This window comes from Brachyhypopomus gauderio, chromosome 1 (assembly GCF_052324685.1).
Source record: "Brachyhypopomus gauderio isolate BG-103 chromosome 1, BGAUD_0.2, whole genome shotgun sequence".
In the NCBI taxonomy this organism is placed as follows: Eukaryota; Metazoa; Chordata; class Actinopteri; order Gymnotiformes; family Hypopomidae; genus Brachyhypopomus; species Brachyhypopomus gauderio.
In genome coordinates, this window is record NC_135211.1 from 4,681,794 (window position 1) to 4,707,521 (window position 25,728).

General features: G+C 41.6%; 1 protein-coding gene across 10 annotated transcripts in view; it reads left to right on the top strand.

Moving 5' to 3' along the window:
- Window positions 1–25,728, top strand: part of slc8a1a (solute carrier family 8 member 1a) — a 44,805-nt gene that overhangs the window by 6,040 nt on the left and 13,037 nt on the right. For 6 of the 10 annotated variants that reach the window (XM_077014300.1, XM_077014453.1, XM_077014725.1 and 3 more), the window contains exons 2-3: window positions 10,851–12,694; window positions 24,536–24,642. In XM_077014300.1, the coding sequence (XP_076870415.1) occupies window positions 10,893–12,694; window positions 24,536–24,642 (1,909 nt within the window). In that variant the 5' untranslated portion in view covers window positions 10,851–10,892. Of the gene's footprint in view, window positions 1–10,850; window positions 12,695–22,027; window positions 22,095–24,535; window positions 24,643–24,963; window positions 25,068–25,728 lie in introns of those variants that run through there. The other 4 variants (XM_077014635.1, XM_077014898.1, XM_077014989.1 and 1 more) reach the window with 3 other exon arrangements.

Here is a 25,728-nt window from a genome sequence, read left to right on the forward strand (position 1 = left end):
TATCGTGACAACTATTTAGTGTCTTGGTATTTGTCCTTAATTGTGTATATGTGTACATTTAGTTATGGTTTAAAGGGACATGATTTCTGTTTCAGGACTCAAGTATTTTGTGTATTGGTATTTGTTTCTGATTCTCTATAATATGTGTACATTTAGTCATGGTTTAAAGGGACATGATTTATGTTTCAGGCCTCAATTATTTAGTGTATTAGTATTTGTTCATGATTCTGTATGTGTACATTTATTTATGGTTTAAAGGGACATGATTTCTGTTTCAGGCCTCAATTATTTAGTGTATTGGTAATTGTTCATGATTCTGTATGTGTACATTTAGTTATGGTTTAAAGGGACATGATTTCTGTTTCAGGCCTCAATTATTTAGTGTATTGGTAATTGTTCATGATTCTGTATGTGTACATTTAGTTATGGTTTAAAGGGACATGATTTCTGTTTCAGGCCTCAATTATTTAGTGTATTGGTGTTTGTTCATAATTCTGTATGTGTACATTTAGTTATGGTTTAAAAGGACATGATTTCTATATCGGGTCATGTATTTAGTGTCTTGCTGTTGGTTATGACTGACATCTTTGTACATTTATATATGGTTCACAGGGGATGATAGTAGCTATATCGTGACAACTATTTAGTGTCTTGGTATTTGTCCTTAATTCTGTATATGTGTACATTTAGTTATGGTTTAAAGGGACATGATTTCTGTTTCAGGCCTCAATTATTTAGTGCAGGGGTGGCGAACCCGTCATAGACCAAGAGCCACTTTTCTTACTGTGTTACAGCAAAGAGCCACATCGTACATGGGCGAGTGTAATCTGTTGAGCGGGGCGGGCGGGCGGGGGGTGGGGGGGGGGGGGTGTGGCGAGTGCAAATTATTAGCTGTGAAGACAGTCAAATGCGTGTTTTCCACTACGCCGGTTTTAAAAGTATTAGCGGATCGCTAGGCTTGTAAACTAACCGCGCACCACGAAAATGTAGCAGTGTGTCGCCCCGTTTGTGCAGGTGAGCCCGCGGACCGGCTGGGGAGCCGCATGAAACCAGGCAAAGAGCCGCATGCGGCTCGCGAGCCGCGGGTTGGCCACCCCTGATTTAGTGTATTGGTATTTGTTCATGATTCTGTATGTGTACATTTAGTTATGGTTTAAAGGGACATGATTTCTGTTTCAGGCCTCAATTATTTAATGTATTGGTATTTGTTCATGATTCTGTATTTAGTTATGGTTTAAAAGGACATGATTTCTGTTTCAGGCCTCAATTATTTAGTGTATTGGTATTTGTTCATGATTCTGTATGTGTACATTTAGTTATGGGGACATGATTTCTATTTCAGGACTCAAGTATTTAGTGTCTTGCTGTTGGTTATGACTGACATCTTTGTAAATTTATATATGGTTCACAGGGGATGATAGTAGCTATATCGTGACAACTATTTATTGTCTTGGTATTTGTCCTTAATTGTGTATATGTGTACATTTAGTTATGGTTTAAAGGGACATGATTTCTGTTTCAGGCCTCAATTATTTAGTGTATTGGTATTTGTTCATGATTCTGTATGTGTACATAAATGTACAAAGATGGCAGACATAATCAAACAGCAAGACACTAAATACATGACCCGATATAGAAATCATGTCCCTTTAAACCATGACTAAATGTACACATATTATAGAGAATCAGGAACAAATAGCAATACACAAAATACTTGAGTCCTGAAATAGAAATCATGTCCCTTTACAGTTTTTGACGACTGCTAAGCTGCGTTTGTCCAATCTGTAGTCACATTTTCAAAACTCCAAACACAGTGAACACAACAGCAGTTTTCAGTGGCTATACTATTAGTTCAATTCATGTTGTTATGGCACAAAATGCAGTCATTTTACATGTTTTTATAATGCTTAAATTTTCTATACACACAAGGTTATCCAATAACAAAATTCTGGATCGTTTTTGTCTTATTTACAATTGCTTGTACACAGCATGCCAAAAATGAAAACCTAAGGTTCAAAGCCTTAAATATTGTATAAAATGCCAAGTTCTGCAAAAACAAAGGCAGCTGAAAAGTTATTACTGTTGTACACATTTTTTGCACATATAGATCAATGAAATAAAATGAAGTACAGTAATGTACCGGGTCAGAGAGGAGCAAATATAACGATTTGTCCTGCAATCTCAAGTGCTGGTTTGGTCCTTCACAAATGCCAGATTGGTCCCTATAACAGTGACCTCCTTCTTTGATTTTTGAATGAACTCTACCAACAACTGGTTCCAGAAGCAGAAATGGAACAGGTGGGAGGAAACACCAGGACATTTGTGATGGGACAATGTAGCATTCTCATGTCATCACAAACTGGTTTATAGACCATCCAAGAGTGATGTCCCTTTTCCTCTCACCCTACTCGCCTTTCCTCAACCCCACTAAGGAACTTTTTTTAGTCTGGAGGTGGAAGGCGTATGATCATCGGCCCCATGACCAAATGTCCCTCCTGGATGCAATAGATCCCGACTGCAGAGACATTTCAGCTGAAGACTGCCAGGGGTGAATAAGACATACCAAGCTTTTCTTTCCCAGGTCCATGGCAAGGGCCAACATCAGATGTGATGTGGATGAAAACATGTGGCCAACTGCTGAAGGCCGTTTAGATTAGACCTAACAAGACTGTTCAGTTTTATATTCTGTTTTTCCCCCTTGTGTGGCTTTTTTTGTATATGTGTATTTTTACACATATGGGACCATGGCTAATTATGTTTACAATTACGATAATTATTTTTTGGGTTAGGCCACAATTTACAGTAATGTCCCTAATACAGTAAAATATACCCTTTACTGCAAAACTGTTACTGACTCCTTTTTTGTCTAATCTACATTCCATATAGTACCTAACAGTAAATATCACTCATTGTGTAGACAGTATGTTGCCAAAAATGCACACATTTGAAAAAAAAGTCCAAATGAAGCGGATTACAGTAAAAATGAACTGACTAAGAAAACAACAGAAGTTACTGTAAAATGTCTGTTGTTTGCTGGGAGAGGGTAAAACATTACATGTAATACTGTTTCTGTATTGCCATCAAATGTTAGTTTTTTTACAGTGGTTGTGCAGTGATTGACTATGTTCATCTCGAAAAGAGAATATGTGCTAGTGTTTGAAAGAATGATTGGATACTGAACCAGGTTCAGGTGTTTTAACAAAGTTGTTTGCATTGTGAAATGCAGAGTTGTTATTTAGTTAAGAAAATGTGCTTTTGAACACGATATTTACTATTTGGGTATTTGTGTGAGGTCAATGTGTTGCTGTGTTTAGAGTTTTGACAATGTATCACAAGTATTTGGAAACGCATGTTAGCAGTCGTCAAAAACTGTAAATCATAACTAAATGTACACATACAGAATCATGAACAAATACCAATACACTAAATACTTGAGTCCTGAAACAGAAGGGCTGTTAGAACAAAAAGACAAAAATTAAATAATAGAGATCAATAGTTATGTCCCAATGCTTCTTTGTCTACTGAAGACACTCTTATTCTTCTTGGACATCATCTGCACCCTGGTTCTGCTGGAGTCCAGCAGAGAGTTCTGTAGTGTGTTCTGAGATGACATTCTATGCTCTGCTGTTAAATGCCTATGTGGTTTGTCTGGCTGATCTGGGGCTTATTCCAGTCCTAGCAACTTAATCAACAGATCTTTGACTCAGCCAGCTTCCCTGCTTCCTGCTCAGTGGGTCTTCAACCTCCTGTTTCTGAATCTGTCTTGTCCCATCTCTGGTCCATCACATCAGCAGTATGTGCATGTTCCTCTGGCTGAGGAACTGGCCTCTGTCTTGCATTTAGTAGAGAACATGTAGTGTTCCTGTTTCCCTGTTTTTACGTTGCGTCACAGGCCTCTACTGAGGCATCCAGAAACTAGAGCCCTCCACTGAACTTTCCAAGCTTTCACCGGACTTCCTAGAGCTTGGAACAAGGGTTTACTAGTCAGAAGACCAGGCCTGAAGTCTCCTTACCTGCAGTTGACATTGTTGTTGCTTCTGTTTCCCTTCAAAATGGAGGACATCACCACTTTGATTAATTCTAACATTAATCAGCCTGTGGCTGTTCTGGGACTTCAGGTACTGTCAGGCCATGGTTGGGCTCCTTAAGCAACACTGTATCCCCAAACCAGGTGCCCCACTAGGTTCCCCAAGCCAGAGTCCCCTACCTGACTCCCGAAGCTCTAGGCCTCAGATACACCAAAAGCTAAAAGACACCTCTAGGCTCCTCAAGCCAGGCGCTCCCTGACTGAAAAAGTCACCTCTTAATCTATCGCTGCCCAGGGTCTTCACCTCATGTCAAACAGGCTCAGAAGCAACTAGCCTCCACCACTACTCCCAAGCCACAGGACCCTCCAAGTTTCACCAATCTTCCATTGGGCTTCCAATCCCTAGGTCTGAGACCTCTGCTGTAGTGTCTTTATCATCACTGATCCACAAGCCTCCAGCCATACAAGTCACGTTCGTCACAGTGCAAGCTTCTCAAGTCAGAGGCCCCTACTGAGCTACACAAGCTAGATACCTCCAACATACCACAGCTGCCTTCCCAAACTGCCAGCTTCATCTGCCATTTTCAGTGTGAGGCCTTTGCTGTGATTCTTAAGTCAAAGGGCTCCACTGGGGTCCTCAATCTAAAGGTATCTGTCAGGTTCTCCAAGCCAGAAACCTTCCCAAAGCCAGAGGCCTTCACCAGGCTACACTACAACGTTCCCTTCAGTCCTGCTCCATAAGATAATATTCCTAAAAGAAACTTTAAAGTTTTCCAATGTTTATTGCTAAATTATAATACAATAAAATATGTCCTATACTTGTAATGCTGTGCCATCAAAACAGTCAGTTCTTTTGTTATGTTCAAGTATTCATATGTATTAAGGAATTAATGTTTTGAGGGCTGTAGTACAAGGATGGATTATAGCTCTACATATGTTTAGAATTGTGCACGTTATCAAACTATTGCAAAAACGATTTCTGAAATGTACTGTTTAGGTGAAAATGTTGGCGCAGACACTACTGAGACTTCTGTTGCTGGCAATAATGGTAGGATTTTTGATGTTCACTCTATTTTATTTGTGCATGTTTATTTCTTAATGACTGTTTAAAAATCCTATTAAACTGTATTAATTATTTATAATAGAGCTCGTCAGAAAAAGGAAAAGGGCCTACACAAAGAAGCCTTGGACCACCACGGATGTCAAAGCCGTCATGACACATTTTGGGCGGCACACCAGGAATGGGAAGTTAGCTTCTTTAATAGAATGTGATGCTTGCAGAAAGGCAGAACACCCAATTCTGGAGACACGGACAGTTCAAAATATTAGAGATTTTGTACGTAACAAGGGATTATATTACAAGGGTGCTCCACTTAAATAACTCACTATCTGCTGTAGGTGCCTTTAATAAGGCTTTATGAGTATGTACAGTTGTGATCAAATTTATTCAACCCCCACTGAAATAAAGTGTTTTGGCCAGTTTGACATTGATTTTGATCATTTCAGTCATCTTATTTACAATTATATCAAAGAGGCACTTATAAATTAGACAAACATAACATAATATTTATGATGGAATAACCACAAATGTCTTTACTGTGCTCACATCATTATCAGTTTTATTCAACCCCCTAGTGACATTATTTTTTAGTACTTAGTACAACATCCTTTTCCAGTTATGACAGCTTTCAAGCGTGAAGCATAGCTTGACACAAGTGTCTTGCAGCGACCTATGGGTATCTTAGCCCATTCTTCATGGGCAAAAGCCTCCAGTTCAGTCACATTCTTAGGCTTGCGCACTGCAACTGCCTTCTTTAGGTCCCACCAGAGGTTCTCAATTGGATTTAAGTCTGGTAATTGCGATGGCCACTCTAGAATGTTCCAGCCTTTCATGTTCAACCATGCTCTAGTGGACTTGGATGTGTGCTTCGGATCATTGTCCTGTTGGAAGGTCCAACGTCTCCCAAGCTGCAGGTTTGTGACTGACTCCATCACATTTTCCTCCAAGATCTCCTGGTACTGAAGGGAATTCATGGTACCCTGCACACGTTGAAGCTTTCCTGTACCATTAGAAGCAAAACAGCCCCAAAGCATAATTGACCCCCTGCCGTGCTTCACAGTAGACAAGGTGTTCTTTTGTTCATAAGCCTGGTTCTTCCTCCTCCAAACATAGCGCTGGTCCATTGTCCCAAACAGTTCTAATTTAGTTTCATCTGACCACAGTACACTGTTCCAAAACCTTTGTGGCTTGTCCACATGACTTTTGGCATACTGCAGTCGACTTTTCTTGTTCTTTGGAGTCAGCAAGGGGGTGCGTCTGGGCGTTCTGGCATGGAGGTCTTCGTTATGCAGTGCGCGCCTTATTGTCTGAGCTGAAACTTCAGTGCCCACATCTGACAGGTCTTTTTTCAGTTCCTTAGCAGTCACGCGGGGATTTTTCTCCACATTACGCTTCAGGTAGCGCACAGCAGTCGCGGTCAGGATCTTCTTTCTGCCACGACCAGGTAACGTTTCCACTGTGCCCTTTAACTTGAACTTGCGAATGATACTTCCGATAGTGTCTCTTGGAATATTTAACAACTTCGCAATCTTTTTATATCCATTGCCATTCTTGTGAAGAGCAATAACCTCTTCTCTTGTCTTCTGGGACCATTCTCTTGCCTTCACCATGCTTGGAAACACACCAGTAGATGTCTAGAAGGAGCTGAGTATCACAGTCCTTTTAAATCTGCCTAATTGGTGCTTATCATGCTTGATTGCTGCTCGTTGACATCCACAGATGTTTTCAATACCTGATGGAAAACACTGGAATGAACCTCTGTTCTTAGGAGTGGTAGTCGTAAAGGGGTTGAATAATTGTGTCAATGAAGAAATCACAAAAAGGCCATTTAATACTTTATGACAAAAAAAATTGATGCTATCTTAGTTGCATTTAGTTCTTTAACAAGTCCTTGTAAGATTTCATTATGAACACAATTACAAATGTGCACTGAATTCCATAAAACCCTTCGCAGCATTGGGGGTTGAATAAATTTGATCACAACTGTACATCACTATGCATTGTAGGTTCTTTTCATTTATAGGACCTTATGAGTTTTTACACCCCCATTTTTAAATAGGGCGTTCTGAGTTTGTAGTTTGCTTTAAAGAGGACCATATGAGCTTGTAATGTTCTGTAGGTTCTTGGAAGGGCCTTATAAGCTTGTACTTGACATTTGGAGTCTTTTCTTTTGTAAGGGCTCTCAAGAAGTCATACTTGGTGGTTCTTAAACTGGAGCCTTGAGTTATACTGATAGCAGACTTTTATAGTTGTGATTTATATTGTACAGTGGGGAAAATAAGTATTTAGTCACCAATTGTGCAAGTTCTCCCACTTAAAAAGATGAGAGAGGCTGGTAATTGACATCATAGGTAGACCTCAACTATGAGCGACAAAATGTGAAAAAAAAATTGAGAAAATCATTTTGTCTGACTTTTAAAGAATTTATTTGCAAATAATGGTGGAAAATAAGTATTTGGTCAATAACAAAAGTTCATCTCAATACTTTGTTGTATATCCTCTGTTGGCAATGACAGAGGTCAAACGTTTTCTGTAAGTCTTCACAAGGTTGGCACACACTGTTGCTGGTATGTTGGCCCATTCCTCCATGCAGATCTCCTCTAGAGCAGTGATGTTTTGGGGCTGTCGGCGGGCAACACGGACTTTTAACTCCCTCTAAAGGTTTTCGATGGGGTTGAGATCGGGAGACTGGCTAGGCCACTCCAGGACTTTGAAATGCTTCTTATGAAGCCACTCCTTTGTTGCCCTGGCAGTGTGCTTGGGATCATTGTCGTGCTGAAAGACCCAGCCACGTTTCATCTTCATTGCCCTTGCTGATGGAAGGAGGTTTGCACCCAAAATCTCACAATACATGGCCCCATTCATTCTTTCATGTACACGGACCAGTCGTCCCTTTGCAGAGAAACAGCCCCAAAGCATGATGTTGCCACCCCCATGCTTGACAGTTGGTATGGTGTTCTTTGGATGCAACTCAGCATTCACTGTCCTCCAAACACGACGAGTTGTGTTTTTACCAAATAGTTCTACTTTGGTTTCATCTGACCATATGACATTCTCCCAATACTCTTCTGGAACATCCAAACGCTCTCTAGCAAACTTCAGACGTGCCTGGATATGAACTGGCTTAAGCAGGGGGGCACGTCTAGCACTGCAAGATCTGAGTCCCTGGCGTCGTAGTGTGTTGCTGATGGTAGCCTTTGTAACGTTGGTCCCAGCTTTCTGCAGGTCATTCACTAGATCCCCCCTTGTGGTTCTGGGATTTTTCCTTATCGTTCTTGTGATCATTTTGACCCCACGGGCTGAGATCTTGCGTGGAGCCCCAGATCGAGGGAGATTAGTAGTGGTCTTGTAGGTCTTCCATTTTCTGATTATTGCTCCCACAGTAGATTTCTTCACACCAAGCTGCTTGCCTATTGCAGATTCAGTCTTCCCAGCCTGGTGCAGGTCTACAATTCGGTTTCTGGTGTCCTCCGACAGCTCTTTTGTCTTCACCATAGTGGAGTTTGGAGTGTGACTGTTTGAGGTTGTGGGCAGGTGTCTTTTATACTGTTAACGACTTCAAACAGGTGCCATTATTACAGGTAATGAGTGGGGGAAAGAGGAGCCTCTTAAAAAAGAAGTTACAGGTCTGTGACAGCCAGAAATCTTGCTTGTTTGTAGGTGATCAAATACTTATTTTCCACCATTATTTGCAAATAAATTATTTAAAAGTCAAACAAGATTTTCTCAATTTTTTTTCACATTTTGTCTCTCATAGCTGAGGTCTACCTATGATGTCAATTACAGGCCTCTCTCATCTTTTTAAGTGGGAGAACTTGCACAATTGGTGACTGACTAAATACTTATTTTCCCCACTGTATCTAGTAAATGTTATGTTCTGTGGGTTCTTGGAAGGGCCTTATGAGCTTGTACTTGACATTTGGAGTCTTTTCTTTTTTAAGGGCTCTCGAGAAGTCATACTTAGTGGTTCTTAAACTGGAGCCTTGAGTTATACTGATAGCAGACTTTTATAGTTGTTGTGATTGTATTGTATATAGTAAATGTAATGTTCTGTAGGTTCTTGGAAGGGCCTCGTGAGCTTGTACTTGATATTTGGAGTCTTCTTTTGTAAGGGTTCTCGAGAAGTCATACTTAGTGTTCTTAAACTGGAGCCTTGAGTTATACTGATATACAGTTAGGGAGCCACTGTCGAAGTGTTTTTCTGTTTTGTTTATTTCCAGGTTAGTATTTCAAGTTAGTTGTTGGATTGGCATTACGTTCTGGTATGCTGTCATACATTTTTTTATGTTGCATGCTAGATGGCATTTTTTAAATGTTTTATACCACTGTATAATTAAATTTTTTTTAAGATTTTAAAGATTTTTTGAAGATGTTTTTAAAGAATTTTCAAAAGATTTGTAAGCCAGGGTAAAAGTATTCATATGTATTAAGGAATCAATGTGCTGCAGGGCAAAAAGTTAAATATTGAAATTGTAAAAACTGACTTTGTAATACACTCTCATAAACTTTTACATGTAAATCTGTTCACAAATAAATGTTTTCTCAAATATAAAATGTTTTTCCATGTGTTTTAAATAGTTGAGATAAACAATATTTTAATGCATGGATTTTATTTTATTTTTTTATTAAGTTACATATGATATTAAGTAATTTTATTAATTGCAATACAAAGGGGAGACTTAAAAAGAACATTAAAATATGATATAGGAATTTATAAGTAACAAATTAATAAGTAAATAATTTACTGACAAGATTTTTACTTGTATTATCAACATACTTTTGATTAAAAAGAATGATTCCATAGTACAGTCCTAGTAAACCATATATGACCTTGTAATCCACCTTCAGGTTTGTGTTAGTGTATTTTATATAAACAGTCCTAGTAAACCATGTTGTCCTGGTAATCCACCTTCAAGTTTGTGTTTGTGTGTTTTATGTAAACAGTCCTAGTAAACATGTGTGTCCCTGCAAACCATGTTTTGTTGTGTCCCCTCAAACCTGTAAAAAGTCAGATGCTCAGTTCACATGATTTTATTATCCACAAACAAAATTTTAAGTGGGATGTATCTTAATGGATCCAAACTGAATTATTTGACATATATATTTCATTGATAGGGTATGAGGAAAGCAGTGTCCTCCTAAACCATGGTGGTTGCATGCTGTCCTCATAAACACTGTATACCTGTATGTGTGTGTGTGTGTGTGTGTGGTGTGTGTGTGTGTGTGTGTGTGTGTGTGTGTGTGTGTGTGTGTGTGTGTGTGTGTGTGTGTGTGTGTGTGTGATGTGCACGGCGCACCATGCCAATTGCATTCTGTTTCCTTGTACTGAGTAATGAAAATAAAATAGATTAAGGTGATGTTATAATATGGATCATATAATCAAATGCTGGTATTATTCTAGTAGGGATCATATCAACATATGTTGTTAATGATCTTTGTTGCATTACCTGGGTTGTCCATCAGCAGTGACAGAAGGCTTTGAGCAGTGGCAAATTTGTTTGGGATTACATTTGTTTAAATTAAATATTAAGATACATTCAAAGTAACATGTATGTCATTTTTACATTATATTTACTGTTTAAAACTTTTAAACCTAGTTCTAAAAACAAAACAATTACCTATTGCCTACCTGTTGTACATGACAGTTACAGTTGTTGCACACATAAATACTAACGTTGCACACATAAATAATATTCTAATCTAAATTACTTATTGCTCATACATGTTTTCTGATCAAATATCCTTTATGTGTATCTCCTACAGGGACAAACCCAAGGAGAACTAGGAGAACATTACCTGATCAAGATGGGTCAGGCCAAACCTTCAGCCCTCCATCCGTTCACACTAACTCTTGCCATCTTGATCATGGATTTGTTCCAAGAGCTGCAGAAGGTTGCTGCTGGAGGCTCGATGTTGGACGAAAGCTCACCCAATAAATCAGCAGCATGCACTGGGAGTTACGAGTGTAAAGAGGGAGTGGTCCTGCCGATATGGAAGCCAGAAAACCCGGTGTTTGGGGACAAGCTGGCTAGAGCTACAGTCTATTTCGTTGGGTTGTTCTATATGTTTCTAGGGGTGTCCATAATTGCAGACCGTTTTATGGCGTCCATTGAAGTCATCACATCACAAGAGAAAGAAATCACCATCAAGAAGCCTAACGGCGAGACCACCACCACCACTGTCCGCATCTGGAATGAAACCGTGTCGAATCTGACCCTTATGGCTTTGGGGTCGTCTGCCCCAGAGATCTTGCTCTCGGTGGTAGAAGTGTGTGGACATAACTTTGACGCGGGTGAGCTGGGGCCAAACACCATTGTTGGCAGTGCAGCGTTTAACATGTTTGTCATCATTGGCCTGTGCGTCTCTGTTATCCCGAATGGGGACCATCGCAAGGTGAAGCACCTGAGAGTGTTTTTCGTCACTGCCTCTTGGAGTATTTTTGCATACACTTGGCTATACATGATCTTGGCAATTATTTCTCCTGGAGTTGTGGAGGTGTGGGAGGGGCTCCTCACTCTTTTCTTCTTCCCCATATGTGTCTTGTTTGCGTGGGTGGCTGATCGTAGACTTCTGTTCTACAAATATGTGTCTAAAAGGTACAGAGTTGGGAAACAGCGGGGAATGATAATCGAAACTGAGGGAGAGCCAGAGGTCCAGACAAAGGCAGACATCGAAATGGATGGACAGATGATCTGCTCACATGCGGAGGAGTTCCTGGATGGAGCTGTGGAAACTGGAGTTAAAGTCATGGATGAGGAAGAAGCCAGGAGAGAGATGGCGAGAATTTTAAAGGAACTGAAACAAAAACACCCAGAAAAGGAGATGGAGCAGTTGATTGAGCTCGCTAACTATCAGGTCCTCAGCCAACAACAGAAGAGCCGAGCTTTCTATCGCTGCCAAGCAACCAGGCTCATGACTGGCGCGGGTAACATCCTGAAGAAGCATGCAGCGGACCAGGCTCGGAGAGTAGTGGGCATCCATGAACTTCATTCAGAGGTTTCAGAGAACGATCTTTCCTCCAAGATCTTTTTTGACCCAGGCACATATCAGTGTTTGGAGAACTGTGGATCGGTGGCTTTGAACGTTGTACGACGTGGTGGCGATCTAACCAGCACCGTCTGTGTGAACTACCGCACCGAAGATGGTACTGCCAATGCAGGCTCCGACTACCACTTCGCCGAAGGTGTCATCGTTTTCAAACCGGGCGAGACCGAGAAGGAAATCCACGTGGACATCATCGATGATGACATTTTTGAGGAAGATGAGCACTTTCTGGTCCATCTCAGTAACGTCAGGGTGTTGTCTGAGGAACTAGACCATAAGAACTCGGTCATCAATCATGTAGACTGCCTGCCAGGACTGGGGCTTCCGTCCACAGCTATGGTGACCATTTTTGATGATGACCACGCTGGAATCTTTATGTTTGAGGAGCCTGTGGTTCATGTGAGCGAGAGTATCGGCATGATGGAGGTAAAGGTGGTGCGGACGTCAGGAGCTCGAGGTGTCGTGGTGGTGCCCTACAAAACTATCGAGGGGACGGCCAAAGGAGGAGGAGAAGACTTTGAAGATGCCTACGGTGTCCTGGAGTTCCAGAATGATGAGATCTCGTGAGTATTGTTTCTCTACATATTACTGTTTTTTTTTTTGTTTTGTATTTTCTTTTTAACCATATTAAAAGATTTTCAATCTAAGAAAGTAGTGCAGTGGAAATAATGCAGTTCTCAGCCAAATGCAGTTTTCAGCCTTTTCAGATGAGAATATTACTGTTTCAGCTATCCAGTGTGAAACTACTGTTAACTCATTTCATCTCACTGACTTGATTTTCATCTTACAGTTTCCTGTGATGTAGTATTGCCTTGAATGTGTCTGCTTCCCCCAGTTCTCAAACTTCATGATATTCTCTTAACCACCCCCAGTTCTCATACTTCATGATACTCTCTTAACCACCCCCAGTTCTCATACTTCATGATATTCTCTTAACCACCCCCAGTTCTCATACTTCATGATACTCTCAACTCTGCTTTCACTCTTATAGCTTGCTTTAACGTTCCTGAATAGCGTCTCTTTAGATACTTACCACAATGTCTCCGGATGCATCAGTTTGTTAGACCCTAATTTGTTAGCAAAGAATATTATAAGAGAGGAAGACCTCTAACCTTGGCTTGTTATTGTAGCGCTGGGCACGAGGCGATTAGAAGCAGGCCTTCATCTGGAGAATATCTGTAGAGAAGGCTGATCTTTCTGTAAGAACAGAAGGATCATTATAATTACTGGGAAATGGTTGGATGCTCTCACACTATATAAGCAAGTTAAGGAACACAGTCAGATAACTTGGTTAATAAAAGACCTTTTGTTTCAGTAACCCTCTGTTGATCTCACAGAGCAGGTATGATATGGCTCATGGTTATTTTATATATTTCTTCCACTGCAACGGAGACTGATGAACAATGACATCAACAATGCATATTGCTAAAGATCATGTGTGAGCTGAAGTGACTCAAAGTCTGAACAAATAGGAATGAGTGAAAACAGTGGAAACAAGTGGTGAGGGAGTTGTTGGGTCTGGACTGAGGTATGTAGCAGCAGGATTCTCCACAGCTGGGGTCTATCAGAACTTAAAAGAAAACTGCCCCTTTTCGAACTGATATCCTTCTTAGAAGTGTCTCTCTCTCTCTGTCTCATCTGGAGGGACGAGCTTCAACATTGGCGAGTTGTGAAGGAACGGGAGTCCCTCTCCTCTTATGGGACACATAGCCACACCATTATTTGCAGTCTTGTGACACGGTGAAGTCCAGACATTTTCCATTCGTGGGAGGATATAATGAGTGCAGATAGAACGTGCTGAAGATAAACACTCGGGGATGAGCCCAAGGTTCTCAAACAGCTTGAAATGGAAAAGGTCCTAAGCTACAGCTCGTATTAATCTGATTAATGGTGAAACATACACAAATTTATAGAGGCGAGTGAGCCACTTTGAAGTAAGCGCCCTAGCAAGCTTTGGTGGTGCTCAATGATAAAGTTCCATATATAGACGGTGTACAGGACTACAGGCTGGGCTCTGGATCCTGTTTGGAGAACCCTGTGTAGCTTCTGAGATGGTGCGCTCATAGGACAGTACGCAGAACGACATCATTTATTGACACCATCTGGTTATGTATATCTAAATTGGTTTTGGCAAATTTGCATTATGATTGGCAGGTCTTTTGAGTTTGTGGCAACTGCAGAAATGCACAGTTTAATAAGAAAATAATTATGATTTATGACATCATATACAAATCATAATCATTGCAGATGTTGGATGTTGAATGTTAATGCTTGCAGTTATAGGTCACTTTTCTTTTTATAGCATCTGGCTTTTGCCAAATGCCTTTCACAGCCTGATTCACAAAGAGCATCGTCACTACAGGCTGATATTACCCAGTGCTGGGGTGTCGCTGGGGAATTCCCCCTGTCCCAGTGTCATGCAAATAATGTCATGTGGCCAGTGTACTCAACTCCTGCTGGTTTCAGGAAAGCTGGACAGAACTTCCTGTGGCAGATGTACTGCAGATATGGACCATTGTAATATGACATTAACACTGATTCACCACTTATTAGCTTTATCAGAAAGACTTTACATTACACTGCCCTGACTGAGATGGTTCTGTTCACGGCTGTGTGCTGTTGATATACGGTGTGCATTCTTCAACCATTCAGAAATGTTAACCAACTTAAGGAAGTGCGAAGGGTGTGAGTTGAGCAAAAGCTTCACATTACACAGGACACACAGACACAAGAGCTGAACGTTTTTAATAGTGTCAGAAGTCAAACTTAAAGAATTCATGAATTCTTACTCAGGTTTGTGCTTGAACAGACATTAATTACCTGGGAACGAACACAAAACCGACCATGAAAGACCACTAGCCGAAACTGAAGAAAGTCAAACTGACAGGAGCTTCGGTCAAAGACACCCAACAGGCTCATAAAGAGACGAATATAATAATGTAACTACCTCAGCATGGTGTGGCAAATGAGACACAACACACACCAGCTGAGGGGTGTGTGACAACAAACCAAACCAGAGAACATGTGAAGCAGAACATGAAAACATAAACAAGAAGCCACATGCAATGCCAAAGCCTGTTAGCGGAGGCTGTATTAGGGGCAGGGGTTCGGCGGGGTCTGTGGGTTCTTTTACTCTTTGGCTTAAAATATACACACTTTATGAGCTCAAAGTAGCTACTTTAGACAAATGCAGTTGGGTTTAATCTATCCTAAAGCGTTTACAACTTAGTAAAGTATGAAGACTGAACATGGGGCATTAGAGTAATGGTAAATTTATATTCAGTTACTTTTCAGCCCTGCACATTCCTTAAAGCTGTCAGGATGAGTGAAGGGGGAGAAGACGTGGTTCGTTTTTCTGAACTTGTGGACACGCTGTGCGTAACGTGCAGTGCGATGCGGAAGGATACAAGTGTGAGAGTGAGCTGTGTTTACTGAAGGTAACTACAAAATTATAGCTGCTGTCAGACTCCACGGTCAGTGAGTTGGTAGACAGATATATGACCCCAGATAACAAGCGCACAGCTTGCCAACAGGAAAACTAGTAACATAAAACTAAACAAGGAAAGACAATGAAAGGAAAAGCCAGTAAAGACTGACAAACGAAGACAGGAAGACAAAAAAGACTTGGGAGTAACTGAACATGAAACAGAGACTAAAACAAAATGGACACGAACAAAGCCATAAGGTGTAAGTGCCATGGGAAACTGTGCTTGGACGGAGAATATTCCCCCATGAAAACCCCTGGACATTTTTCATAGGAGTCACTTTTAGGAACACTAAAAGTCTTGGGGTGGAACACTAAAACCAAAGGCCATAACTGAATTTCAGTAATTCAGCAAGTTAAAAACAAAGAATTCATTATCGGTTGAAATGTACAGAACTTAATGTAATTTATCAGACATGTTATGTAAATTCTCCAAGTGGACCACTGGGTTGTCAGCATTTGTGTAAGGATTACTGTGAATGTTACAGCCCCCCGTGACAGTGCCCCTGCAAATGATGTTTTCACAGAGACAGATGTGCATGACTGATTGAACTCAGTATTCATTTGCAGTAGTAAAACATATAATCACTTAGGAAACAACATTAACACATATAATCCCTTAGAAGATCACATTAACACATATAATGCCTAAGGATACCACATCAACACACATAATCACACTGACTGTTTGAATAGATAATTCCTACTGAGACCTAATGTATGTTATAATGTGTGCTTTTGAAAAAATGTTTTAAAAATGCATTATTATTGTAAGAGAACACAGGGTCTCACCAGGTCATCTCCATCATGGCTGGAATGCCAAGGTATCTTGTCGCACTGGATAAAAGCATTTGCTAAATGCCCTAAATGTAAATGTAATCCAAAACTTTAAGAAATGGTTTTTTCCTAGAATATTTAAAACTCAGACATGTGAATTTTATTAGCATATAAGAAGAACAATAATAAAATAAAGATTTAGCTTTAGTATGTTGCCCAAAAGTTCTCTGAAGTACATACCCAGTCAGCACATTATAATTGAATTAACGTATTTATTTCCAATCTGAGGATGGGGTCAGGGGACTGCTCCATGACTGCTGTTGTCCTGAACATATGAGGCCTTGTTATTCCCTGGGCCTTACTTAATACACACACACACACACACACACACACACACACACACACACACACACACACACACACACACACACACACACACACACACACACACACATTCTGCACATAGGCCTCATTTATCCCTATGATTCACAGTAAAGGAAATAAACACCACTTCAACCCTCTAAATTTCTCTCCATTCAGCTCGAGCTCCTTTTTTTAATCTCCCTCCATTTCTTCATCCCACGCTCCATCTCTCTTTACCTTCATTTCCTTTTCAGTCCCAGGGCAGTCTAGAACGTGGCTGATACTCCAAACTCTGGAGTATGAGCTCATTGCCATGATAGACTCAAGCATGCAATGTTTCATGGCTGTCATAATAAAAGCATAATGAGTTTTCATAATCATTGGTTTGTGTTCTTACTGGGACAGGGAAAAGGGCGTTAAAATGATTAATCCCTCAGCGAATTAAACTGACGTTGTTGCTTAGCAATGGTTGTCTGTTAGGAAACAATACTGCATTGAATTCTATTCCCATAATGCAAATCAAGCTTATTTTTTCAGTGTCTTTAATGTTACAGACAATCACAATGTACAAATCTTATATTTTATCAGGGGTGTGCAGTTAGGCCCTTTGAAAGAAGTGGTAACAAAAAAAAGTTGACAGAAAATCTATATAAACAATTTTTTTTATAAATAAAATGAGATCAAATAAATAACATCAACGTATTCATGCAGGCTACTGTAAATATACGTACTGATTATTTCAGTGTAAGTGTGCTGCTCCTGAAAACTGCTCATTATTGTGACTGCAGAGCATCACAGCTGTGTTACATGCCTATGAGCCCCTTCTGGTGATATTTTGAAGGGTTCTTTAACATAAATCTATAAGCAAAATAACAAGGAATCTGGCCAGTGAAATCCGTGATTTTAACTAAAGGGTGGGTCTGTAGTTTTGTCAGGGTTCTGAAGTAGGGTCTATGGCATTAATAGTAGAACCACACTGTCTATGTACATGGTAGCTAATTTCCAATGGTGATTGCAAGTAAGACAGACATTGTTGTATACCTAACTGAAAAGCCTTTTTCTTACAATCTTACGATAATTCAGAAAGATCAGCTAAGACAATATATATTTACATATAGATACGTATATGCAAAGCTCATATCAGACAGCACACATATTATCCTTGAGACTGTACATAAAATTGTGGTTATTTATGGTGAAGAGTAGCAAGCATTGTCAGATATTTTTGTGCTTGGAATACAATTTCTGTCTTCAATTCATTTTAATAACTTACTCATGAAGACCCAACTTCCAACCTTCCAAAATCTCTCATTCGTTCTCTCTCTCGCTCTCTCTCTCTCTCTCTCTCTCTCTCTCTCTCTCTCTCTCTCTCTCTCTCTCACTCTGCCTCTCTCTCTCAAACTCTGGCACTACTACTTGTTTTGAAAAGTAACATAAACTCAAACATACTTTCCATGACTTAAGAGACATGGCGAGGAGCAGAGGAAGCTCGTTCTGTATGAGACTGAAAACTCCAGACCGCTCCTTCCCACATCTCTTCAGCGTGTAGTTAACAGCGTTTGGGGGAAGTGTGGGAGTGGTTTATGCGTGCGCGCACGTTGACCCGAGAGCTGGTTCTACTTGGCCACATGGCGTTCTTTCTGTTTAAAGATTCTCTCTGTCATATTTTATTGGCTGGTAGTCACATGTTTTCATCCATCCCCTAGCTGCCATAGTGTGTATCTGTGTAGGTTATGTTGATGCTTTTCTCAGCGAGCTTTAAAGTAGCTTCCGTGTCCTCCTCTGCTGTGTGTCTCGCAGAGGAGACATCTGACACTAATTACCACACTGGGTTGCTGTCGCTGTCTCCCTGCGAGTCCCCGGCTCGGTGTGGCTCGTGGTGGAGCAGTTGAGGTCCCATTTACACGCTCAGAAAAGAACTGGAGGCTCAGACAGTTCCGGGAAGAGGACGAGAATAGGCTCTGATTTCTGCAGCGTAGCAATTTGCATTGGTGTGATGTGGGTGAAAAACCTGATCAGTTGGATATGGATGGCTGATCCCAGATCAGAGCAGTCACACCACCCTTTTGAAGCATATTTTACACAGTGCAGTTTATGCATTGGTGGGATTTTGGTAAAGAAAGAACCTGATCCGTTGGACTTGGGCAGCTCTGCTTATTTAGTCTATTTGAGTTTATATTGTGTTTATTATGTCAACCTGAATCTACATTGCTATGTGCTGTATCATTTAGAAGTCTGCTATTGAGTGTGTTGGTTTGCCTCATTAACACACATGGATAGAATCACTTTTGTGTCACTGCTTTCATTTGGTGTGAAACCCAACAAATCAGGGGATTCTGGGTAAGGCACTTTGAGCACTACAGGAAATTGAAAAATAATCTTTCTTCCTCCTTTTTTAGATGTCTGTGGTAATTGCATCTGAACGTGTGAAAGCATCAGGGTTCTGAGATTGGGCTCACGTTGGGTCACTGTGGATAATATTCAGCTTTTCCTAAGCTGCCCAGATTTCAGATAAATGTACCTTTGATCATAGCATACAGAAAGACAGGATTAGGCATACAACCTGGTTTTGAAATCAGCCATCTGGGCTGTTGTTAGAACCAACGCTCATAAAAGTGTAAGATGGCTCAGACTGAGATGAGGCCATACAGAGGTTAGATGGACTAGTTCATAAAAAGTTCAAGACCGTAAAACTAAATTCCAAGTGAGCACATTACATTTACATCACATTACACTTTAAAAACCATCTCAGTAATATAGACATAAATTCTAGGAAATAAACCATTTTTATTGTTAAACTGATTTCAGAGTCCTCAGTGGTCCAGACGTGGTAAAAATATAAGTCAGGACTGTGTGAAAGACAGGACACTCTGACTCAGGACACTCAGACTCAGGACACTCAGAACACTGACTCAGGACACTCAGACTCAGGACACTCGGAACACTGACTCAGGACACTCTGACTCAGGACACTCAGAACACTGACTCAGGACACTCTGACTCAGGACACTCAGAACACTGACTCAGAACACTCAGACTCAGGACACTCAGGACACTGACTCAGAACACTCTGACTCAGAACACTCAAGACTCAGAACACTCTGACTCAGGACACTCTGACTCAGGACAATCTGACTCAGGACAATCAGACTCAGGACACTCAGAACACTGACTCAGAACACTCTGACTCAGAACACTCAAGACTCAGAACACTCTGACTCAGGACACTCTGACTCAGGACAATCTGACTCAGGACAATCAGACTCAGGACACTCAGAACACTGACTCAGAACACTCTGACTCAGAACACTCAAGACTCAGAACACTCTGACTCAGGACACTCTGACTCAGAACACTGACTCAGGACAATCAGACTCAGAACACTCTGACTCAGAACACTCAAGACTCAGAACACTCTGACTCAGGACACTCTGACTCAGGACACTCTGACTCAGAACACTGACTCAGGACAATCAGACTCAGAACACTCAGACTCAGGACACTCAGACTCAGGACATTCTGACTCAGAACACTCAGACTCAGGACACTCTGACTCAGGACAATCAGACTCAGGACACTCTGACTCAGGACAATCAGACTCAGGACACTGATTCAGAACACTACTTTGTTCAAGACCTGATAAACCTCTGTTGTAGTGTTCTGTCCTGGGTAAAGAAATTCCACAGCCTTCATGTCTCACCATCAAAGAACAATAGATACAAACTAGAACCATACAAAATAAAAAAACAATGAAGTGTCTAGGTATGAGAGAGAGAGAGAGAGAGAGAGAGAGAGAGAGAGAGAGAGAGAGAGAGAGAGAGAGAGAGCAGGAAAGGGACTGACTGATTTCCATCAAAGAACATTTCATGGAATAAACAAACTTGCTGACAGAAAATAACTGGCATTTTCAGCTCAACTGCTGTATTTCCACACAGTTTTGAATGTTTGGTTTGGCTTGCACTGTATTCCAGTTGATGAAATACCACATGAATTGGACAGCATGATTGTTTATACAGAATTGTTTGCAATTTTTATTTTATTATTATTATTATTCACTGGCAAACAGACAGTGGAACTGGAAGAACAAACCAGTGTGGTAGTTTCCGTGATGGAAACATTATTCATTATGGTAATGAAGTGTTCCCACAGCCAACTTCTGAATTACAACAAAAAAACAACTACAGTAGCTTCCCCTCATAGCTCCACCCACCTGCCACAGCGCCACCCCAGAACCCCACCCACCTATAATAGAGCCAATTTAAAGCCCTCCAACATTTATAGCCTGTCCCAAAAAAACAAAACTTTTAAATATCTTCTAAAAAGTTCTTGCTTCTAGCAAGGACTCATTTAAAGAATATTTCTTCCTAAGCAACAGGAATATAAATGTACTCTGTGAAATGACCCTACAATCCTGTGACGGCTCCCCCTGGGGGAACCTTGGGATCAGTTCAGGTCGTGGGAGTGTCAGGGTGGTCTTCACTACAGTTAACCCCCCAGGGTCACATGGACATGCCTGGTCCCCTGCCCTCACCACACCATCATCCCTGATCCCATCCAGATATATTACCCCAACTCTGTCCCTCCTACAAGGTAGCCTCCAACAAAGAGCAAACAGGCATTTTATCTTCATCTTTTATCTTCATCTCACATGAAGAATTAAATTGTACATGGTGCTGTGATATACATACTGGATGTCCTCATAATAGAGCACGTCCTGTAGTTCAGCAGACTGTCTTTTGGAACTCTGTGTAACTGTGTTTGATCTCGGAGGTCACAGGAGAATAACCACAGGAGCAAAAACTCCCTCGATCCACAAATGGTAATGTAGAAAGAAAAAGACACGCGGACTCCTGGGAATCTCTGCACCATGTTAGAGTCGCTGGGGTTTGTAATGGCATTTAAAGTTAATTCTGGCAGAAACTGAAAATAGATTAGTAGGGGAGGCTAAAGCTGGGGAACGTGGTATCTGTTTCTCAAGTGGAAGGATATTCCACACCCTTCACCGAGAAAGATTCACATTCACAAGCACATCCCGATTCACATAAAGATTACCATTCACACAAAGATTCAAATGAAATCTGGGGATTTTTTTTTCATATTCAAATGAGATTTCTCAGACACTTTACATTTTTTCCTCACAAAAAGTAAGGATCTATTCTCCCTCACTCTCTCTCACTCACACTGTCTGTTTGTGACACACACAAACGTACACACACTCAACCTCCTGTGTTGTATGTGTTTGATTTTATCATTCTGTTCTTGTCGTTGACAGGCTTCTGGACAGTCCTTTGTGTCCAATCTTCTCCAGTCAGTACTAGTTCAGAGGAGAAGGTTCAGAGGTACTACGCTGATTTACCCAGCACTTTCAGGCATCGGTGCTTTGATTACTTCACTTGAAAGAAGAAGGAGGTTAGAGTGATGGAGGATGAGAAAAGGAGACCGAGAGAGTCAAAGACACTTTAGCTTTGAAGTCTTTAGCTTTGAATACTCCTAGAATCACATTACCCACCAGCCTTATCCCAGAAAGAATTGATTGTAAGTGATTCCGTTAACCAGAATCCCAAACCCACTCTACCCTGAAAATATCCAGTCATGGGAACATTTGCAAAACCTTTGTTTGTTTTGCAGTTACATAAATCCTGAACCAATGATTGGATGGTAAATTGAAGGTTTTGGGTCCTGCCTCGTTCCTGTATTGTATTCTCAGCTAGTAGTGCGAAGGACTTGGAAATGATGGGATAGACCTGATGAGTTCTGAGGAAAAACCGAGAAAGAGAAGAGCCACCGAATCTCATTTTAGAGAGAGAGAAACAGCACGTGCTCTGATGAGGGGGCTCATCTACTAACTGAGCTTAGTCGTGTGTGTGTGTGTGTGTGTGTGTGTGTGTGTGTGTGTGTGTGTGGGTGGGTGGGTGGTGCGCATGTCAGAACTTTTCAATAGAATTAGAACTAGTCTCCTGGATTTAGCCTCATCCTCTAATGAGGGGTGGTGTAGCAAGAGTGGAGAGGTGGAGAGTCATGGGTGGTGGGGGTGGGGTGAGCTTGGGTGGGGGGGGGGGAGTCATGTCATGGGTGGTGAGGGTGGGGTGATCTTGGAGGGTTGGGGGGGTGGAGAGTCGTGGGTGGTGGGGGGGGGGTGGAGAGTCATGGGTGGTGGGGGGGCGGTGAGTCATGGGTGGTTGGGAGGGTGGAGAGTCATGGGTGGTGAGAGTGGGGTGATCTTGCTGCGTTCTGTGTATGTTAAATACTGCATGCTGTTACTGAGGGTCGGAAATTCCTCCCAGGCATCAGTGGCTAATCAGGCTCGCTTGGGGCAGCCCTGCCAGCCTCTCCAAGGGTGATAAATATTTCATACTTCATACTGTTCTGGACAGCGAGTATTAAAGTTTGTCTCTGATGTTCAGTCTGTGAACGATGTTGAGGGTTGAGGAGGTGATATAAGTGTATGGAATAGTGTGCCAGTAATTGATGTATTAACCATTTAGGCTAGAATGCACCATGATTTACCAGATTAGCATTTTTACCAGCGAGGACAAGCTATCTGAATGCCGCTGTAGTCCAGTCTTGGACCAGCACTTTATTGGGCTCTGCTGGTGTGTTGAACCTTGATCCGCTGACTGAGGATGCCGGCAGGCCACTAAGGCGTATGGAACAACCTTGCATGCTCTTTGCAGGGTCTTCAGAGTTACAGATGGCAGTGGTGTTTGTATAGTGATGCGATCAGAGATGATCACATATGGGGTCTGGTGGGGCCGGGTTAAACATATTTTGGTTACTATCTAAAGAGAAGCTGCACACTTTCAATACAAATGTCTACAGCTGAGTGTGACGGGCAGGGAGTGTGAAATAAAATGGAAGCAATAACGCCAAGAAAAGGAGGTTTTAATGAATAAAGTGAGCAAATCAAAAACCCGTAACAAGATCCAAATTAAGGATACAATGACCAGCAGTTAACTGGTACAAGACATATAGACAGACAAATGACCGTCAGGTGAGGCGGATCATAGGCCCTGCCCACCTGAGGGATAAACACAACGCAACAAGACAACTGCTGTTGTTTACGGGGGCGACCAGCAGGGGGCCCGCCGTACCGTGACACTGGGGCCTTACAGGAATCACCATGATTCAGTTTCTGTAGACATGCATCATAACAGAAAAGCCTCCACAGTGGAAACATCCAGGCAAAAATATCATAATTCATGCAACATTATCAACACCTGTTGTCATGAGAACGGCTCTCCTCTTTTGACTCCTCCTGCTCCTGTAGTTGTATCTTGGGCCCAGAGTTCTGCCCCGGTACTACCCAGACCACCAGGTCGTGGCAGCGGTAATAGGCCCAGTTCCAGAGCTGTTACACATGGCTCATAAACAAATGTTTAGTAGTGTTAGTAGTGTTAGTTTAGTTTTAGTAGTGTTATCTCTGTCTATGTTACTGCAGTATTTGTGCAGTGTTACTGTGGTATTATTAGAATTATAAAAATTATTGTGAACTGTTAGTGCAGTTTTATAGTAAAGTTACTGTAGCATTTCTGCACTATTTCTGTAGTGTTTCTGTAGTGTTTCTGTAGTGGTAACATGGAGTACATTGCACTTGTAGTGCTGATTTTCAGAGAGAACTTTCTTTAAATTTCGTTTTTTTCTGTTTACACTGGCCATGTTTAAAGCCTTTTTCCATGACACCTCTAAAACTGTTATTTCCTCACGCCTCTCTCATCTCTGCAACTCCATATCCTCTCTTTCTGTCTCTCTCCCTTTCTCTGTCTTTCTTTCTCTCTTTCAGCAAAACTATTGAGATCAATATTATTGATGACGAGGAGTATGAAAAGAACAAGAACTTCTTCCTGGAGATCGGAGAGCCACGAATGGTGGAGATGAGTGAAAGGAAAGGTGGGCTGTGTTTCTCCCAGCTCCACCCTCCCTCCCCACCTAATATGCACCTCTAGGCTGGCGCCCCCTGCTGGACAGCTTTACAATCGCACTGCCAGCCTTGCCAGCCCACTGTGAGCTTTCCAAAGCATAGGCCCCTAAGCAGACTAATGACCTCTAAAAGATGGATAACTCCTAGTGGTTCTGCCCAGGAGAAAGATCTAGAGAGCAGAAGGAGGCTGAATTATTGTTCTGAACGCAATGTTCTGAGCAGCGGCCGTTTCTTCCGTGAGACTGCAGGATGTCATGGGCCCTCAACTGTGACTTTGTGTTCCCCAACAGGAAAACCATAAGGGTTAAAATTGTTGACCATGACGAGTATGACAAGGAAGCAAACTTCTACGTAGAGCTGCAGGACCCGGAGTGGAGGAGGAGGGGATGGACAGGTGAAAGAGGGCAAAAATGCATTTTTAAAAAAAGACGTTACGAGTTTTTCGGCTTCCTCTTTTTTCCTACAACTTCCGTTTGCTTCCAGTTTTGTTCTCTTTCTCTTGAGCTGCTCCTCTTCCTCCCTGAGGGGCTCCTGTCAGTGCTCTTATATTTCACCCGCTTGCTGTCACACAGACCCACTGTGCCCACTGACCCACTCTGGGCCAACGAGGCTGATTAGTTAGACGTGAGAAGGAAAAAAAGAACAGAACTCAGTCAGATGCCTGTCAGAGGCATGACGTCACAACATACACACACATACACACACACACACACACGAACATATACACACCACACACGCACACACACACACACACACAAACACACACAAACATACATGAACACACCCACTCATTCTCACAGGTTCACACACACACAAACACACAAACACACACACACACACACACACACACACACACATACATGAACACACCCACTCATTCTCACAGGTTCACACACACACACACACACACACACACACAAACATACATGAAGACACCCACTTATTCTCACAGATTAACACACACACACACACACACACACACAAGCACACACACACACATACTACACAGATTCTCTCTTGCTTTCTTTTGCTCTCTCTCTCTTTCTCTCTCTCAC